This window comes from Muscardinus avellanarius (genome assembly GCF_963383645.1).
Source record: "Muscardinus avellanarius genome assembly, chromosome: 7".
NCBI classification, from domain to species: Eukaryota; Metazoa; Chordata; class Mammalia; order Rodentia; family Gliridae; genus Muscardinus; species Muscardinus avellanarius.
The window spans coordinates 12,760,032-12,780,750 of NC_137793.1; the positions used below are offsets into that span (position 1 = coordinate 12,760,032).

The following is a 20,719-nucleotide window of genomic DNA, read 5'->3' on the forward strand; positions in this document are numbered from 1 at the left end:
AGAGCTCCCTTCTCAATGTCCCCGGCCGGGGTTCTGCTTTGCAGGGACACCAGGGATGAGGGAGGTGGACTTAAAGGCACGCATGCCCCTCCCGCTCAAGAGCACCACCCTGGCTTTGGCATTTGAGTTGACCCTGCAGCCTGGCCGGCCGGGATGGGCAACGCTGGCCCTCTAGACCCAGGGGAGGAGCTGGTTAAAGGGCCAGACTGCGGAGACCTGGGCCCAGAGGAGGCAGGGCACCCTCCTCTGGGTGGATTGCGGCACGGCTGAATTCTGGTCCCCTTTCCCCAGCTTGGGGACATCTGCTGAGTTCAACTAAAACCTTCCACGGACCAGGCAACATCCTGCTTTGGGTGAAGGAAATATTTTGGGTCCAACCCCCCACTACTCCAGAATTGGCTCCAAACCAGGCACTTCTCTTGTCTCTGGCTTGCCCTCCCACAGAGAAGCTAGGTGACAGGAAGGACCTGTCGCTCACGGAAGGACCCAGACAGCGCGGCTGCTGGCTTCAGAGGCGCCTGCCCTGATCCCGGCTGTCCGCTGACCAGCGAGGTGACCTTTGGCATCGATCTCAGTCTTCCCATCTGTACACTGAACGGCTTGGCGATCCTGGCACCTACTCCCAGAGGCGTGGCGACATGGAAGGGTCTACACATGTGTGAGGCTCCTGTTAGGTCAACAAAAGCTGTTATTGATCTTCCGGCTCAGGAAACCTAACAACAGCACTTTGTGAAGTGCTTGGAGGAAGCAGACGGCTGGGTATGAAAGTTCAACCTCCAGCACATGCTGCCCAGACTTGTCCAGCTGTGTGTGTGTGTGTGTGTGTGTGTGTGTGTGTGTGTGTGTATGTGTGTGTGTGTTATTAATGATGGAACCACGGGGCATACTACTTCTGTGCTACACCCCCAGCCCTTTTTATTTTGAAACAGGATCTTGCTAAATTGATGAGGCTGGCCTCAAACCTGTGTTCCTCCTGTTTCAGCCTCCTTTGTACTGGGATTACAGCTGTTTAATTTATATTTCAGGAACCTTAGATCCTTTTCTAGCTCTTGTGTGTGTGCACGCGCGCGCGCGCGCGCGCGCGTGTGTGTGTATGTGTGTGTATGTGTATGTGTGTTACTGGACTGGGGATGGAACCCAGGAGCCTTCTACCTCTGAGCTATACTTACAAACCTATTTTATATTTTATTTGGAAACAGGGTCTCACTAAGTTGCGGAGAGCCTCACTAAGTAGCTGAGCCTGGCTTCGAACCTGTGATCCTCCTGTCTCGGCCTCCCAACTACTGGGGTGACAAGCATGTGTCACCCTGCCTGGCTCCCCTAGCTCTTCTTTAGATATAGGAACAGAAGTTATTCAGTGCCAAAATAGGTCCTGAGATCATCAGGCCCAACCTTTCATTTTACAGATGGGGAAACTGAGGCCATCAGATGTTAAATGCCATGGCCAAAGCCACTCGCGGTATCCCAAGGCACAGCAGAGCTGAAATCCAGATGTATTGCATCCCAGGCAACTGCTGAGATCTTGTGTTCAAGGGTGTCTCTGCAAATTACAGGGAGCTTAAAACCCCACTAGGTAAACACATTGGTGAAAGAGGTAAGGCTCTTGTGTTTTTATTTATTTTCTTTTTCCAAGCACAGAATCAGGGCTGCACAAGACTCCTGGCCTAAAACTCTTGTGTCTTTCAGTGTTGAGCTTTGAATCTGGAACACAGCTCACAGATCTGGGCAGCAGGTCTTCCAGCCGCTCTCCAGACTGAAGGTTTGTGTGGTGAGCGTTCTCCCCCTAGTGGCAGGCCTGTGTATGACAAGCAGGAGGAAGAGTTCCCACCCTCTAGCCAGGCTGCTGGGGGTCCTGGAAGCTGATACACCTGGCCCTCCCTCCCTTACCTTACCCTAATTCAGCCCTGTCAGAGCCCATTTTTTTTTCAGTATTGGGGATTGAACCCAGGGGCATTCTACTTCCGAGCTACACCTCCAGGTCTATTTTTATCCTATTTATTTATTGGTGGTACTGGGGTGGAACTCAGAAGCTTTATACCTCCAGTTAATATTTTATTTGGAAACAGGGTCTCACTAAATTGCTGAAAGCCTCACTAAGTAGCTGAGGCTGGCTTCGAACCTGTGCGATCCTCCTGTCTCAGCCTCCCAAGTGCGGGGATTACAAGCGTGCGCCACCACGCCCGGCTCTATCCTATCTATCTATCTATCTATTTATTTTTTATTTATTTATGGGTCTAGTGTCTAGGGATGGAACCCAGGGGCATTCGACCTCCGAGCTACACCCTCTGCCCTATTTTTATTCTTTATTTTGAAACCAGGTCTCACTATGTTGCAGAGGGCCTCACTAAGTAGCTGAAGCTGTCTGCAAACCGCAGTCCTCTGGTCTCAGCCTCACAAATGCTGGGATTACAAGCATGCGCCACCACACCCGGCTTTTATCCTTTATTTTTTATTTTTATTTATTTATTTATTTTTGCGGGTCTGGGGATGGAAACCAGGGGCATTCAACCTCCGATCTCACTAAGTAGCTGAGACTGTCCGCGAACCGCGATCCTTTGGTCTCAGCTTCCCAAATGCTGGAATTACAACCGTGCGCCACCATGCCCAGCTTTATCCTAAGTTGTGGAGGGTCTCACTAAGTAGCTGAGACTGGCTGTGAACCTGCGATCCTCCTGTCTCAGCCTGCAAGTACTGGGATTGCAGTGTGCACCACCATGCCCAGCTCAAGAGCCCATCTTTACATACTTTTTTGTGTGTGTCTGTGGAACCAAGGATTGAACCCAGGGACATTCTACCTCTGAGCTCCACTCCCAACCCCATTTTTATTCTTTTTTTTTTTTTTTTTTTTTTTTTTTGGTGGTACTGGAAGTAGAACCCAGAGGCTTTCTACCTTTGGGCTATACTCCCAGACCTATTTTATATTTTATTTGGAAACAGGGTCTCACGAAGTTGCTGAGAGCCTCACTAAGTAGCTGAGGCTGGCTTCGAACTCGTGCGATCCTCCTGTCTCAGCCTCCCAAGCGCGGGGATTACAAGCGGCTATTCTTTGTTTTGAAACAAGGTCTCACTGAGTTGCAAAGGGCCTCAGTAAGCTGCTGAGGCTACCGCGAACTGCGATCCTTCTGTCTCAGCCTCCCAAATGCTGGGATTACTAGTGTGCACCACCATGCCCGGCCTTTATATATATACATACATACATATACATACATACATACATATATATATGTATGTATATATATGTATGTATGTATATGTATGTATATATACATACATACATATATATATATATATATATATATATATTTTTTTTTTTTGTGGTACTGGGGATGGAACCCAGGGGTATTCTACCTCTTAGCTGCATCCCAGCCCCACTTTTAACTCTTTATTTTGAAACAGGGTCTCACTGAGTTGCAGAGGGCCTCACTAAGTAGCTGAGGCTGTCCATGAACCGCGATCCTCCTGTCTCAGCCTCCCAAATGCTGGGGTTACAAGCGTGCTCCACTACGCCTGGCCTTTCCATACATTTGATTGTTCATTATAGATTTTGCCATAATTTTTATTTGTTAACATACTGTATTAAAATATTCTGAATATCGATTACGGAGCTTTTCGGCACCCTCTTAGATTTCCTGCAGGAGGTGAGTGCCTCATGTCCTGCCGTCCCCTCTCCCCAGCCATAGTTCGCATCCAGGGTGGGCACAGGAAGTCCCTCGATGCCCGGAGCACCCTCTCTCCGTGGTCAGGTGAGCCCTGGGGCAGTGCGGGTCTGGAGGTCTTCGCTCCTTAATGATCAGAGCTGCAGATTCTTCTGGCTTTCTCCAGAAGGGCACAGCTGCTTTTCAAAGCGTGTCCTGAATGAGAAAAGACCTTTGGATCAAGAGCGAGTTTATTGCACAAAGATGCTCCAAGCTTTGTGTCTTCCTCAATGCCCGAGTGAGGACCTAAACACAGGTCCTGGCTGCTGGGGCCCAGAGCCAGGAGGAGGAGCTCAGGACACTTCCTGGGAGCATCTTCCTCAGCTGGCCCTCCATCCCGAATCATCTGCCCCCAGTGGCTCTTTAAGGAAGCAGCCACCCTCAGAAGTGACGACCCAGCACTGTCTTTGGCATCCACCTGCTTCTAGAGAGCCCTCAACTGTGTCGCCGGCTCCTGCCCCACCTGCCAGGGACCTGTCATCTTCAGCAACCCTGGACCACATCCAGGGAAGACAGGACCCCAGCCCTGGGCCCTGCAAGCTCCCACCAACCCCGCCCCCACCCCAGAGTGCTGGGTATTCACCTTGACCCCCGCCGCTCCTCCCTGAGGCTGCCTTGGTGGGTTGCCACGGAAACAGGCTCTAAGTCAGGCCCAGAAGTGGCAACCTCGGAGCTTTGAGGTCCTGCCCATCTTGCTCAGGCTGGGTTTGTTACCCAGGCTACAAAGGGTTAAGCCAAGACTCAACCTCCTCTATCCCTGGGGAGGAAGAGGAGGCTCTCCTAATTTTTTTTTCTTTTCAGTACTGGGGATTGAACCCAGGGGAATTCTACCTCCAAGTTACACACTTCCAGCCCTATTTCTTTCTTTTTTTCTTTCCTTTTGAAACAGGGTCTCACTAAGTTGTGGAAGGCCTCACTAAATTGCTGAGGCTGGCTGTGAAGCAGTGATCCTCCTGTCTTAGCCTCCTAAGTATTGGGATTACAAGTGTGTATCTCAATGCTTTTTTTTTTTTTTTCAGTACTGAGGATGGAACCCAGGGGTATTCTACCTCTGAGCTACACCCCCAGCCCTATTTTTTATTCCTTATTTGGAAACAGGGTCTCTCTGAGTTACAAAAGGCCTCTCACTAAGTAGCTGAGGCTGTCCTCAAACTGTGATCCTTCTGTCTCAGCCTCCCAAATGCTGGGATTGCAAGCGTGTGCCACCACACCTGGCTTTTTCTTTTTCTTTTTCTTTTTTTTTTTTTCTATTCTGGGGATGGAACCCAGAGGCATTCTACCTTTGAGCTACACCCCCAGCCCTATTTTTTATTCTTTATTTTGAAACACTGAGTCTCACTGAGTTGCAAAGGGCCACACTAAGTAGCTGAGGCTGGCTGTGAACTGTGATCCTTCTGTCTCAGCCTCCCAGCTTTTTTTTTTTTTTTTTTTTTTTTTTTTAAGAAGGAATAAAACTGTTTGCAAAGGTGCCACTGGATCACAGATGCCTGCCGTTCCTACGGGGTACTGGACAGGAGCTCTGCCCACACACTGACCTGTTTGGGTCACAAAATCCTGCCGGGGTTTCTCAGACTCATCCGGATCTCATATGATTTGTGGCCCCAGGAGAAAGAAGTTAAGTTAGGTAAGCCCCATTTTTATTTGCCAGAGGCCGCTCTTGCCGGGACCAAGCCAGGCTTCATTTCCTGTCCTGGAAGTCCCCACTAGGGGTCAGTCCAAGCAAGATGCGGGAGAGACATCCCTTCTTTTCTCCACCTACTGGCCTGTGAGGTGTCTCAGCACCAGCCAGGGCACTGCGGCCTCTCCCAGACCCTGCACCCTGGGACGCCTGGGCAGGGCAAAATCATAGGTGTGACATCCTTTCCTGCCATCCTGTCCCCATGGTTCTCAGGCGGGCGGGAGTCCTGGTCTACCACACTGATGGACAACCAGGCCGGCAAGAGATTTGTAGCTAATAATTAAGCACTCAAGTGTGTGACTTGCCCCGTGTTTCGGCAGCGTCGAGGTTATCCCTGTATTAATGTCATGGTTGCTCTTGCATCCTGATAGGCTTTCTCGAGTGGGAAGCCAGGCCTGTGAGGATCTTCCAGCTTCACGCCACCCTCCTCCCTTCTCGGCTCCCCATCCCTCTGGCTTCCCTGGTGCACCTGATTTTGCAGGGGACCCTTCACATTGCTCTGTGTTCTGCTTTAAGACTCAGCTTAGAAATGAGCATGAGCGTCCCCGCCGGGCGTGGTGGCTCACGCTTGTAATCCCAGCATTTGGGAGGCTGAGACAGGAGAATCCGGCATGCAGACAGCCTCAGCTACTACTTAGTGAGGCCCTTTGCAACTCGCTGTGACCCTGTTTCAAAATAAAACAAGCCGGTCGTGGTGGTGCACGCTTGTAATCCCAGCACTTGAGAGGCTGAGACAGGAGGATCACACAGGTTCGAAGCCAGCCTCAGCTACTTAGTGAGGCTCTCAGTAACTTAGTGAGACCCTGTTTCCAAATAAAATATGAAAAAAAAAAATAGGTCTGGGAGTATAGCCTGGAGGTAGAAAGTCTCTGGGTTCCACCCCCAGCACCACCATAAAAAACCAACCAAACAAACAAACAAAAAAATAGCTCTGGGGGTGTCACTTGGAGGTAGAATGCCCCTGGGTTCCATCCCCAGTACTGAAAAAAAAAAAAAAAAGATGAATACTAAAATTATGTAACCTACTCCATCTCCCTTTATTCTTCCTACTCCCGTGGCATATCCATTTCCACCCTGGCATAATAATTATACGATTTGCTTTTTCATTTGTCAGTTTCAGCTCCCACTGGGAAACCCCAGGAGGACAGGAACTTGGTCCTGTTCTATGCTGCAACTTCCTGAGTGTATCCTAGGCCTGTTATACAGCAGATACTAAACCAACTAGTGAGTTGATGGATGGGTGGATAAGTAAGAAGAAAAAAGTTTGTATTTACTGATAGAAAGAAAAAGAGAGAAGGAAATAGGGAGGTGTGGGGATAGAAGCCCCTGATGTTCCCAGTAGTCTAGGGGTCTTATTCTAGAGGTTGGTCCCTGGCGGAGGCCCGGCACCAGCCTGTCTATACCTCACTGGGGTCATCCTTGTCGGCGTAGATGAGAAAGCCGGTGAAGAGGCTGTCGGTCCAGTACGGGTCATAGAAGAGCCCATTCTGCTCCGAGTAAAAGATTTGCAGCCAGACCTCGTCGCCCTGCTTGAGAGCCAAGATGGTGGAGCCCGAGGCCACGTCGTGGTTGCCCGTGTTGGCGTCGAAGGTCCGGATGCGGTACTGGCCGTTGTGCACCAGCCCGATGGCCAGGTGCTTGTTGGCCAGCGTGATGTCGTAGGTGAAGTAGTAGATGCCCGGCACGCCGCACACGAACTTGCCGCTGGACGCGTTGTAGTGGCCGCCCTCGTTCATCAGAACCTTGTCGAATTTGATGGGCAGCCGCTCCCGCGGGTAGCTCTTGGTCACGGCCACCGAGAAGGCTGACTTGGCGTGGCCACTGCCGCAGCTGCAGGGGCCCGGGAGGCCCGGCTCCCCCTTCTTGCCCCTGGGCCCCTTCTTGCCTGGAGTGCCAGGCTTCCCAGGGGTACCGCTGACCCCCTTGGGGCCTCGAGGACCAGCCCGCCCGATGGCCCCGGCTTTGCCCTTCGGTCCTGGCTTGCCCCGGTTACCCGTCCTGCCAGGTGGACCTGGAAGACAGAACAGCTGGTGTTGCTGAGGGGCCTCAGGCAGAGGCTGCGGGTTGGGCTTTCCTCCTCTTAGCAGGAGAAAGAGCAAGGTTTGGGAGTCACATCAAAATGGCAAGTCCTTAGCCAGGCGTGGTGGCGCACGCTTGTAATCCCAGCATTCGGGAGGCTGAGACGGGAGGAACACAGTTTGCGGACAGCCTCAGCTTCTTAGCAAGGCCCTTTGCAACTCAGTGAGACCCTGTTTCAAAATAAAGAATAAAAAACAGGGACGGAGCCAGGCGTGGTGGTGCACGCTTGTAATTCCAGCTTTAGGGAGGCTGAGACCTGGAGGATCGTGGTTCGCAGACAGCCTCAGCTACTACTTAGTGAGGCCCTCTGCAGCTAAGTGAGACCCGGTTTCAAGATAAAGAATAAAAAATAGGGCAGGGGGTGTAGCTCGGAGGTAGAATGCCCCTGGGTTCTATCCCCAGACCCGCAAAACAAAAACAAAACAAAACAAACAAACAAACAAACAAAAACAGGGCAGGGGCTGTAGCTCAGAGGTAGACAGCCCCTGAATTTCATCCCCAGTCCCCAGTACCACAAAAAAAAAAAAAAAAAGGAAAAAAAAAAAAAAGGAAAATGGCAAATTCTTCCAGGTGTGGTGGCACACCCATGTAATTCCACTACTTAGGAGGCTGAGACAGGAAGATCATAGGTTTGAGCCAGCCTCAGCAATTTAGCAAGACTGGGTTTTAACATAAATGTAAAAAAAAAAAAAAAAGAAAGAAAGAAAAAGAAAAGGCAAACCCTGATGGTATAACCTGGGCACATTTCCTTATTGCATTATCTGGAAAATGAAAATGTTAAAACCTTCTAGAATCACTGTGGATCACGGCAAGAAGAATAAGCTAATAATTCACACCTTTTCCTGTTCCTACTTTTTTTTTTTTTTTTTTAAGGTGGTACTGGGGATGGAACCCTTCTCGGGCTACACTCCCAGACCTATTTTTTATTTCTATTTGGAAACAGGGTCTCAAACCAGCGAGGCTGGCTTCGAACCTCGCGGGGATTACAAAGGTGTGCTGCCACGCCCGGCCCTGTTCCTACCTTTTATTTATTTATTCTGTGCATTCTACCTTAGAGGTACACCCCCAGCCTTATTTTTTAATTCTTTAGTTTGATACAAGCTCTCACTAAATTGCAGAGAGCCTCACTAAATAGCGGAGGCTGGCTGCGAACCTGCGATCCTCTTGTCACGGCCTCGCAGGTACTAGGATTATAAGCGTGCGCCCCCACGCCCAGCTTTGAAGAAGTTTCTTGAATTCAGAACACTGACTTCAGTAAAACCCCTGCCTAGTGAACAAGAGCCCTGGCCACAGGGTTTCTGTTGTTGTTGTTTAATTGTAGCATTGCTTAGAACAGCAAATAAATACAGACAACAAACTGCCCATCCAAATGGAAATGATTAAAAACCTATGACCCTCCACACTGTGGAATACTACGCAGGAGTTAAAAATGAGATAGATGTGTGGGTACCATAGAAAACTATTTCATTTGTGTGTGTGTGGTACTGGGGATGGAACCCAGGGGCATCCTACCTCTCAGCTATACCTCCAGTCCTATTTTTTATAAAATATAAAATAGGTCTGGGAATGTAGCCCGGAGGTAGAAGGGCTTCCAGGAACCCAAGTAACCACCCCCAAAAAATAGGTCTAGGAGGATAGCCTGGAGGTAGAAAGTCCCTGGGTTCCACCCTTAGTACCACACAAAAAATTTTTTTAAATGGCGCTGTTATTTGTTAGTGTAGCTTGGAAATAAAATACCCCCGGGTTTAATTCCCATTATAAAAAAGAAAGGAAGAGAGGAAAATGAAAAGGACGCATAGTAGTTTAGTGGCTACATAAGCCCCTCTGCCCGATGCTCTGAGCCCGCGGGAACAGGAGGCGCAGGCCGTGGTCTTACCTTCCTCTCCGCTGTCCCCCCGGTCCCCGTCCTGGCCGTCCTGGCCATCTTTGCCAGGGAAGCCCATTCTGCCCACCATTCCCGAGGGCCCCGGGGCTCCTGGGGGGCCAGGGGGGCCCTGGGGGCCAGGCAGGCTGCAGACAAGTTGAGGGGAGCCCTTCTGCAAGTCCCTGCGAGCGAAGGCCCCGAGCAGCGGGTCGGCGGCACAGGGCAGCGCGCAGGCCAGGAGCACCCAGGGGATCATGGCGGTCACCTGTGGAGGAAGAGAGCCGGCAGGTGAGCGTGGCCACAGGGCGGCCCTGCAGACAGCGGGCAGGGAGGGAAAGGGCAGCCTGCCCCGGGCTCCACTGTGCTTCTGTCCCTCCTTCTATCCTGCATCACAATCAGCTGGACAGAACGCCAGCATGTCTTGAAGATGTAGTGTGTGTGTGTGTGTGTGTGTGTGTGTGTGTGTTGAACTCAGGGATATATTCTACCATTGAGCTACACCCCCAGACCTTTTTATTTTTTATTTTAATTTTGAAACAAGGGCTTGCTAGGTTGCTGAGGCTGGCCTCAAACCTTTGATCTACAGGATATAATTGCTTAAGTTGAGATACGTACCCAGAATATGCTTTGGGGAGGTTTTGGAGGACCAAGTGGCTGAAATGCAGAAAGAATTTACTAGCCAGGGACTGTCTCGACTGGGAGGGGCCGTGGATGAGAGAAATTATCTCATTCCAGTGCGTGGCCTGGCTGGGCACATGTCTGTAATCCCAGTACTAGGGAGGCTGAGACAGGAGGATAGCAGGTTTGAGGCTGGCCTCAGCAATTTAGCAAAACCCGCAGCAATTTACCAAGGCTCTGTTAAAAAAAAAAAAGGGGGGTGGGTGGGTGGGGGACAACTCAGAGGTAGAATGCTCCTGGGTTCAATCCCTTGTCCAACACATTAAAAAGTGGGGTGGGCTGGATTGAAAGGTAACAAGAACAGAAATCTTTGAATTGCATGTGATTTGAAGTTAGGCTGCTTCTCATGGGGACAGGAGGTCCCGGTGCGGAGAAGCTGGGGTATGGTGGCTGAAGAAGGGCCAGCAACTGCTTGGGCCGCACTCGCAGGCCACGGCGACAGCTTTCTTCCAAGTGTTTCCGATACCCCAGACACATGCAGGAGCTCTGCACACACCGCCCCTTCTTCCCAATACAACACCACTGCAGACTAGACAGGAGAGGACGGAGGCTCAGAGAGCTTCTCTGTTGGTCTAAGTCAGGCAACTAGCAGGTGGCAGGGCTGGGACTGACCCGGGCCTTGGTGCCCCAGGTTAGACTGTGTCATTTAAAAAAATATTTCAAGCCGGGCGTGGTGGCGCACGCTTGTAATCCCAGTGTTTGGGAGGCTGAGACAGGAGGATGGCACAGGTTCAAAGCCAGCTTCAGCTACTCAGTGAGGCTCTCAGCAACTTAGTGAGACCCTGTTTCCAAATAAAATATAAAATAGGTCTGGGAGTGTAGCCCGGAGGTAGAAAAAGGCCCTGGGTTCCACTCCAGTACCGCAAAAAAAAAAAAAAAAAAAAAAAAAAAAAAAAAAAAAAAAAAAAAAAAAAAAATTGGTGCTGGAGATTCAACCCAGCGGCATTCTACCTCTGAGCTCACCCCTAGCCCTATTTTACTATTTATTTATTTTATTATTTTGCACTACTGGGAATGGAACCCAGGGACATTCTAGCTCTAAGCTACACCCCCCAGCCCTATTTTTTATTCTTTATTTTGAAACAGGGCCTTACTGAATTGCAAAGGGCCTCACTAAGTAGCTGAGGCTGTCTGCGAAACACAATCCTCCTGTCTCAGCCCAGCAAATGCTGTTATTACAAGCATGTGCCACCACGCCCGGCTTTATTGTTTATTTTTGAAACCGGGTCTCACTGAGTAGCTGAGGCTGGCCGTGAACCTGCGATCCTCCTGTCTCAGTCTCCCAAGTACTGGGATTACCAGCATGCATCGCCATGTCTGGTTTAGATCATGTCCTTAAGGCCAGAGGCAGCAGTCGCGCAATCCACCAAAGATCAGCGTGTCCTGCATTCAGAGGTGATTTCCTCCCCACCTGCATTGGGCAAACGAGGGAACCGAGGCCCAGAACAGAAGTGAGTGACCGGCCTGGTACCTGGCAACCAACTGTCTCTGTTGCTTTGCGACCAACAGCCCCTCTTCCTAGGAGGAAGCCGGGCAGAATTCCAGGCGTGATTTCCTGCCGTGGGGCTAGGAGGTGGTCACAGGCCTTGTGACCTCACGCCAACCCTTTCCCTCTCTGATCCTCAGTTCCCCCGCCTGAATCACAGGGGTTGGACTATAGCAGTGGTTCCCAGACTTGAGTGTGCATCAGAAGCAGCGTAAGACACCCCTACATTTCTTGTGGGGTGGGGCTGGGCAGTTTGCATTCTTAGTAAATTTCTAAGTGGTGCTGCTGATGTCTGTGCAAGAACATCACTCCGAGAACCACGGGGCTAGATGGTCTCCATGGCCGCTTCCAGCTCTGCTGCTGAACGGTCCAGTCCCTAGCCTTCCCTCTCTTTCTGGCTACGAGGCACTGTCGGCTTCTGTGAGCACGCAGGGGGCACCTGTCAGGGGCAGCTGGTGGGAGCAGGCCCCAGGGCCCGGGGCGGAGAAGCAGGGTTTTCTAAGAGATGGAGGTTCCTGCAGCCCCAGAGGAATCCCGGCATCTCCAGCCAAGAACTGCTTTGGAAATAAAGGCGGGAGACTCCGTTCGGTTCCAAACCTGGAGGGAGGGAGAGAAGAGTTTCCCAGCACCTCCAGGAAAAACAAGCTCCCACCAGCCTGGCTCCCAGCCGGTGCCCCCCCCCTCGCCCCGCTCCCCACAACCCCAAGGGACCCCGCCAGGTTAACACTCCCGGGCCTTCTACATGCATTTAGATTCAGACCTGCCCCACCCTCCGGTTACAGGTGAAGAAACCGCGGCAGAGGCACACGGACTTAGTTTTATGTTTACAATGCTTTCGGCTCTGTGTGAAGCTCTTCACCTGCACTGTTTTATTCAATAAACCCAGAAAGGCAGCCCATCCATCCGTCCTTCCTTCCTTCCTTCCTTCCTCCCCTTCCTTTCCATTAAACCCAGGGGCATTCTACCTCTAAGCTACACTCCTAGACGTGTGTGTGTGTGTGTGTGTGTGTGTGTGTGTGTTCGCACGCGCGCATGTTACTGGGAATTGAACCCAGGGGCCCTCTATTTCTGAGCTATACCCTCAGCCTTATTTTTGAAACACAATCTCATTAAAATGCGGAGGCCCTCGCTGAGTGGCCGAGGCTGGCTGTGCACCTGTGACTCTCCTGTCTCTGCCTCCTAAGCGCTAGGATTATAAGTGTGTAGCACTACACCTAGCTTATACATATTTTCTGGTGCATGATCTTGCTAGGTTTCTGGGAATCCTGCTAAGTTGCTGAGGCTGGCCTTGAACCTGTGATCCTCCCATCTCAGCTTCCCAAGTATTGGGATTAAAGGTGTGGGCCACCACAGCCAGTTTATTGCTCCATTTTTCAAAGGAAGAAGCAGAGGCTCTGAGAAGGAATATGATTTACTCACAGTCAGTCACCAGGAGACAGGGGGACAGCTGAGCCATAGACGAGTGTTCCTGAAGACTGCATTTACCTCTCTACTTGCTCCCTGGCCCTATTTTTCCCCCTGTTTTATAGACGAGGAGACACTAATTTGCTTATGTTTACACAAATCGTTGGCGGCAGGAGTTATATTTGAACTTGGACTTGGCTGCCTCCAGGGCCCAAATGTTTTCCATTATGTCAGCATTGCTTAGATTTTTTTTCTCCCAAATATCCCAGATTATGGAAAAGACCTTGCCAAAGCCACTCACGGCAACGGAGGGCTTTCTTTGCTATCTCGCATTTTTATTTTTACAATTTTGTACGCACGCACGCGTAGGTGACTTTGAAAATGTAAAAGCGATGCTTTTGTAGTTCTCAGGATACTTGAGTAAACCCCGTGTCCTTTGAGAAGCCCATACTCCAAGGCACAGAAGCCTGGTGGCCCTGACTCCCCGCCACAAGACTGTCTGGGTATGAATGGCGGGTGCCCGGAGCTGAGCCGAGTGTCCTGTGCACACAGCGTACCCAGGAGAACCATCAGAGCATCTCTTCCTGGGCCCGGCATCAGCCTGCCTTTGCTCCGAGGTCCCCAACCTCTTCCACCTTCCAAGCCACAGCCAGAATGAGAGTTTAAACAGAAAGAACAGCCACAGCGTTCCCTGGAATCCTCCAGTAGCTGTGGGCTGCAAACAGCAAACATGGAGACCCCGTGACAAGGCCCTAAAGGACCCGATCCCGGCTCCGCCCAGCCTCTCCCTCCGCTTCAAAGGCTCCTCTGCCCATAACCTAGCGCTCCACTCGCTGGCTCCCTGGCTCTCATCCCTGTGTTTCAGCTCACATGTTCTTGGGTAGCTTTCCTTTTCTTTCTTCTTTCTCACTCTCTTTATTGGGAGCGGGAGTTAATAGTAGGGGTGGAACCCAGGGCCATTCTACCTCCAAGCAACAGCCCCAGTCCTTTTTAATTTTGAAACAGAGTCTCGCTAAGTTGCTGAGGGATGTGCTAAGTTGTTGACGCTGGCCTCAAACCAGCAAGCCTCCCGTGTCAGCGTCCTGAGGATTCTAGGCGTGCGCCACCACGCCTGGTGGTAGCTGCCTTTTCCATCCCAGGTCTTTGTTTCTTTCCTGGCTCTCTTAACAACTTGCCGGGATTTATTTATTTGGTTGCCTCCCCCAAGTGTCTCCTGTTAAATATAAGGCCTCCTCAACACAGGAATCTCAGCCGACCACCCGGCTTCAGGCTGCCTTATTTAATTGATAAGTGTGGGAAACTCAGACCGTGGCCTCAACAAAGTCCACAGCAAAGAGACAAGGCATTGTCTATATCAGAAGCCCCAAATAACTTCTCTTTCTTCCTCAGTTTTTTGATCCCAGCCTAGATCTATGGCCCCCTCCTTCAGACTTCCAGGTACAGAGCCTGGGGTTTCCTGTCTCTTCCCCCAGGGGCTGTCCTTGCAGAAGACGTCAAATTTGTTGAGGTAGATGCGATAGGAACTCCATAAATAGTTATCCCACTGATAAAAAAATATTAGTCCTTTCTTACCTTAAAACAACAACAACAACAACAACAACAAACTATCTAAATTGTGCTTTATGGGATTGGAAAGATGAGTCGGATAGGAAAGGCTTCATTGGAGTCTTCCTGCTCAAGGAGGAAGAACGTTTGAGTTAGTTAAACCCCAGCAATGGAATCACGAGGTGCTAAACTTGGATGCGCTCTGGAACCTGGTTTTCATTTGCCCAGACCTAGGCTTCCTATCTCTCAGTAGAGTAGCTAGTGATTCATAAATGTGCATGTTCCAGGAAAGCCCAGGAAGCCAAAGTACCATGGCCCGAAGTCCACTGTCAGGGGAAGAGCCTTCCCCCTGGCTGCGGTGCCTGCACATAGGCCGCGGCTCCCCGTTCACTCCTGAGGGCTTTCGGCCCCTACTGTGATATGTGACTGGCAGAAGTGGAGACCTGGTCTCTCTGCTTCTCCTGGAATGGCTCTGCCAGGAATACTTGCCTGGATCTCAAGCAGGGTTCTAGGCCTGGGTGCCTGGGTGCTGAATAATCTCTCCTTGGAGATCCGAAGATATCAACTATGCTCCAATAACAGTTCCACTTGAAGTCTGAAACGACTCTTAGCTGGGCGGGGTGGCGCACAATTGTAATCCCAGCATTCGGGAGGCTGAGATGGGAAGATCTGGGTTCTTGGCCAGCCTCAGCTACTTACTGAGGCCCTCTGCAACTCAGTGAGACCCTGTTTCCAAATAAAGAATAAAAAATAGGGCTGGGGTGTAGATCTGAGATAGAATGCCCTTGGGTTCAACTCCTAGTACTGCAAACATAAATAAATAAAAATAAATAAAATAAAATAAAAGATAAAAAAAGGACAGGGGTGTAGCTCAATGGCAGAATGCCCCTAGGTTCAATTCCTGGTGAATGAAAGAAAGAAAGAAAGACAGACAGAAAGGAAGAGTAGGAGAAAAGGGAGAAAGGAAGGAAGGATGGAAGAAAAGAGGAAGAAGTTAGAAGAAAGAAGAGGAGGAGGAGGGAGGAGAAGAAAAGAGAGGAAGATAGGAATGGAGACAGTATCTTGCCGGCCTGCTCATGCTTGCTCCTTCCTGTCGAAGCGCTATGTATCTGCCGGTTTCTTACCTGTCTGCCTTTCCCCCTGGGAGGCCCAGGAAGTGGGGAGGCCTGCTTGTTGTGTGCCTGCGTCCTGTGCCCAGCGCTGCCCCCTTGAGGGGCTGCTCAGCACACAGCTGCCAATAGCCTTGAATGCTGTGGCTGTTCTTATAATCAAAACACTGATGGGCTCACCGGACTTTTTTTTTTTTTTTTCAGAACTGGAGATTGAACCTAGGAGCATTCTATATCTAAGCTACGCTCCCCAGTCCTATTTCTTACTTTTTATTTTGAAACACGGTCTCACTAAGTTGCAGAGGGCCTCACTAAGTAGCTGAGGCTGCCCTGGAACCTGTGATTCCCCTGTCTCAGCCTCCCAAGCACTGGGATTACAAGTGTGCGCCACTGCAGGGATTCTGATAAGTATGTGAATGGCAGTCACACAAGGCTCCTGAGGAGACCCGGTGGGAAGCCCTGGAGCGCTGGTCCTAGTTCTCTAGCGGGCAGTGCCACTCTGTCTCCTTGGCCCTCCATTTCCATCACTGTACAACACTTCCCAGTTGGCCCTACAGGAGGACTGTGCCGAGACTTGAGTAAGATACAGGATGCAAAAACAAAACAGCACACAAAGTCACAGCCTGGAAGAGGTCGAGCTATAGAAAGGGCCCTATAGTGAAGCAACTAAGGTGACCAATCAGAGGGTATGGAATAGGGGAGGATGGAGCCTCTTTAAAACGCAGGAGGTACATAAACAAATGTATCAAAGTTAATCACCAAACAAGCATGGGATCGAGGGAGGGGGAGGGAATGGGATGGGGGCTGGATGAGGGCTAATTGGATGATGTGTGCTTGTATATCCTCTCAAGTCCTGTATTCCAATGTGATATATGATTACAATGCACCAATAAAACAAAAAAACAAAAAAAAACCCAACCCCCCCCCCCCAAACCCCTTCAGATTGGCACCACCAGCAGCTGAACTAGAAGACCGTGGTTCTGATCTCCTACGGGGAGCCCCAGGAACATTTCGGAACGCTCCATCCTGGGTGGAAGAGGACACCTGCCTCTGGTCCAACTGGGTAATTCCCTGTGTGTTTGGAGCTAAGGGCTGGCGGCTGGAATGGGCGGAGCTTGCTTGCAGATACCGCCTGCTGAAAACCCACTATGAAGGGAGTGAGAATTCCAGGATGGAAAACAGCCCCGCCCTCTCCGAATTCCAGGAAGCAAATTGGAAGCAGCCTCTCCCGTTGCTCTGAAAGGCCAAGAAGATTGAGGACCGAAGGAGGACCGAAGGAGAGGGGCCTGCGCCTCCACACAGCACTCTCCTAATGTCCCCTCTCCGAGATCTCAAGATGCGAGCGGCTGGGAAACACCGCGGGGCTTAATCTCCATCCCGGCGCCCACTCACCCCGAGGCCCCAGAAAACAGTCCGTTTGCTGCTTTCCCTCTTTCTCTTCCCCATTTCTGGCTCAGCCAAGAAAATGTGGTCCAAGGACAAATTATGACCTAACACGAGTTCTCCGAGGCCAGGATCTTGCAGGGCGAGCATTCCTGAGATCGATCAGAAAGCCAGCCTTGGAGTTAAAGCCGAAGGACTGGGTCTTCTGATATGCACCTCCCAGCCCTTTTCAAATCCACAAACGTGGCGCATGACGCGGTGGGCAGCGCAGGCCCACTCCTCTGGGCCTCAGCCGCCTCCCTGGAATAACGAGGGCCCGAGCCAGGCTCCAGGTGGCTGAAGCCAAAGCCATCAAGCTTGGGACTGATCTGCGCCACGTGGAGACCAAGAACTGCAGGGGGGTGAGAGATGCAGCTGGCGCACAGGATGAGGGGAGGAGGGGAGAGGCTGAGGATGCTGGGATGGCTGTACCCAGGATCTCCTGAGAGCCAGCCTCCACGTGGCAGGCCAGGGCGGTGTGTGTGTGTGTGTGTGTGTGTGTGTGTGTGTGTGTGTGTGTGTGTGTGTGTGTGTGAGCAGAGATGTCAAACTAGGAAAGAATGCAAGCCACATACGTTATTTTAAATGGTTTCACTGCCACATTAAAAAAGCCAAAAGAAGCCAGGCGTGGTGACACATGCTTGTAATCCCAGCATTTGGGAGGCAGAGACTGGAGGATCGCAGTTTGCAGACAGCCTCAGCTACCTAGCGAGGCCCTTTGCAACTCAGTGAGACCCTGTTTCAAAAAATGAAAAGGCTAAAAACTTAGGGCTGGGGGCTGTAGCTCGGAGGTATAATGCCCCTGGATTCCATCCCCAGTACCTTAAAAAAAAAAAGCCAAAAGAAGCAGGTGAAATTAATTTCAATCTGTTATTTAGCTCGATGTATCTGAAAAGCCATAATTTCAACATGTTATCACTGTATGAATTATTAATGTGACATATCACATTTTTTAATGAATACAAATTCTTTGAAACCCACTGATGTGCTGGGCGCGATGAACATGCTTGTTGAAATCCCCGTACTTGGGAGGCTGAGGCAGGAGGATCACAGATTTGCAGTCAGCCTCAGCTACTTAGTGAGGCCCTATGAAACTTAGTGAGATGCTGTTTCAAAAATAAAGAATAGCCGGGCATGGTGGCACACGCTTGTAATCCCAGCACTTGGGAGGCTGAGACAGGAGGATCACACAGGTTTGAAGCCAGCCTCAGCTACTTAGTGAGGCTCTCAGCAACTTAGTGAGACCCTGTTCCCCCAAAAAATTACAAAATAGGGCTGGGGGTGTAGCCTGGAGGTAGAAAGCCCTTGGGTTCAATACCACGGTACCACCAAAAAAATAAATAAAATAAATAAAATTTAAAAAATAGGGCTGAGGGTATAGCTTGGAGGTAGAATGATCCTGGGCTCAATCCCCAGTACCTATCTGCAAAAAAAAAAAAAAACCCCACCCAAACCCCCAAAACATGATGTATTCTGCACTGGCAGCGCCTCTCAATTCAAATTGGCTACATGCCAAGTAGCCAGTAGCCACAGGGTGGCTACTAGATTAGCTGGTATCTTGAGTTCAAACCCCACAAGCTAGCTGTATGACCTTGCTATGGTTTGAATGTGTCCCCCAAAAGCTCATGTGTTAGAAACTCAATCCTCAAGTTCTTATGTTAATAGTATTTGGAGGGCAGGCTTTGGGATGGTAATTAGGGTTAGTTGAGGTCAGAAGAGTTGGACCCAAGAAGCAGGAGACCCAAACCAGCACGTCTGTTCTGTCTCGCCATGCAGTGCCCTCTACCATGCTACGGTGGGGCCAGAGGTCTTTGTAAGATGCCGGCACTGTGTTCTTGGGTCCCAGTTTCCAGGACTGTGAGTCAAGTAGACCTCGATTCTTTATAAATTACCTGCTAAAAAATATTGTGAAGCCAGGTGTGGTGGCGCACGCTTGTAATCCCTGCGCTTGGGAGGCTGAGACAGGAGAATCGCACAGGTTCAAAGCCAGCCTCAGCTACTGAGTGAGGCTCTCAGCAATTTAGTGAGATCCTGTTTCCAAATAAAATATAAAATAGGTCTGGGAGTATAGCCCGGAGGTAGAAAGCCTCTGGGTTCCACACTCCAGTACCACACACACACACACACACACACACACACACACACACAAAATATCTATATCAATATCTATATATCTATATATCCATATCTATATATATCTTTTATTTTATGACAGGTCTGGCTAAATTGCTAAATTGCTGAGGCTGGCCTCAAACCTGTGACCCTCCTGTCTTAGCCTCCCAAATGGTGGGATTACAGCATGTACCACCACGCTGGGCTTTCATCCAGTTTTTGCACAATGCACTCTTAACGAAAAACTCATCACTGGATGGCTAGATCAAACCTTACAACCATGTGCAAATTGGGCAGCTATTGAAGCCCTGTCTCTTTCGTATTCATGCTACTGTAGAAATTGCATCAGCTGCTCTGACTGACTGCTGTTTACACCAAAGCTCATAACTGCTCCACTACGATTATAGGTGCAGGCCTATAATCCCAGTGAGGCCCTCAGCAACTCAGTGAGACCCTGTTTCCAAATAAAGAATGAAATATCGGGCTGGGGGTATAGCTTGGAGGTAGAATGCCCCTGAGTTCCATCTCCAGTACTGGGAAAAGAAAAAAAAACAAAACAAAAACAACTGGATGAGAGAGGGGGGTTAAAAGTCTGAGATTGGGAAATAGCTCAGTGGTAGAAAGCGTGCCTCGTGTATGCAAGGCCTAGCACTTTAAAAGCAAGCAAGCAAGCAAGCAAAAACAATCCAAAACACTACGGGACATAGCCGGGTTAGTGGTGCACGCTTGTAATCCAAAGCTTTCGGACGGCTGAGACTAGAGGATCGTGGTTTATGGACGGCCTCAGCTACTTGTGAGGCCCTTTGCACCCTAGTGAGACCCTGGTTCAGAAATAAAGACAGAGCCGGATGTGGTGGCGCACCCTTGTAATCTCAGCATTTGGGAAGCTGAGACTGGAGGACGGTGGTTTGTGGACAGCCTCAGCTACTTAGTGAGGCCCTCTGTAACTCAGTGAGACCCTGTTTCAAAATAAAGAATAAAAAATAGGGCAAGGGTGTAGCTCAAAGGTAGATTGCCCTGGGTTCCAGGCCCAGACCCACAAAAACAAAACAAAACAAAAAAACTATGGGACATGGCCCTGCCGCTAAGCTGCTAAGGGAATACATCTAGACGAGACACGGTCTTCCAGCTAATCACAGGCCTTATGTGTTCCACAGGCCACACTGTACTTTTTTTGTTTTGGCTTGAAATTGTTGCCAACTAAAAACTTGGAAGCTTATGTGTGTGTGTGTGTGTGTGTGTGTGTGTGTGTGTGTGTATTTTTTTGGGGGGGGGCTGTACTGGTGATGGAACCCAGGGGCATTCTACCTCCCAGCTACACCCCCAGTCATATATATATTTTTTATTCTTTATTTTAAAACAGGGTCTCACTGAGTTGCAAGGGGTCTCACTAGCTGAAGCTGTTCACAAACTACCTGTCTCAGTCTCCCAAATGCTGGGATTACAAGCGTGTGCCACCATAAAAGTAGGAGCTTTTATATTAAAAATTTCCCACTTTTCTTGGGAACCTGGAGGAGCTGGCCACACCGAGCCTGCTTTCTGGCAGGTCACCAGTTGGCTGCCCTTTCAGACTAGGGGCTGAACTGAGTCTCCCCCACGCTTCATCTGTTGATGTCCTGACCCCCAGGACCCAGGGTGGGGCTGCAT

The 20,719-nt window shown here is 50.1% G+C and overlaps 1 protein-coding gene across 2 annotated transcripts; it reads right to left on the reverse strand.

Moving 5' to 3' along the window:
- Positions 1-6,770: 6,770 nt before the first annotated feature.
- On the reverse strand, positions 6,771-9,575 carry C1QTNF2 (C1q and TNF related 2; the record flags this gene model as incomplete). Of its 2 annotated transcripts, none has more annotated exons than XM_080698267.1 (2): positions 6,771-7,384; positions 9,329-9,575. In XM_080698267.1, 2 exons carry the CDS (start codon positions 9,570-9,572, stop codon positions 6,771-6,773), a joined length of 858 nt encoding a protein of 285 aa, XP_080554393.1. The 2 variants fall into 2 exon arrangements, with proteins under 2 accessions (XP_080554393.1, XP_080554392.1); XM_080698266.1 differs by having other exon boundaries at positions 6,771-7,177; positions 9,329-9,572.
- Positions 9,576-20,719: the final 11,144 nt, after the last annotated feature.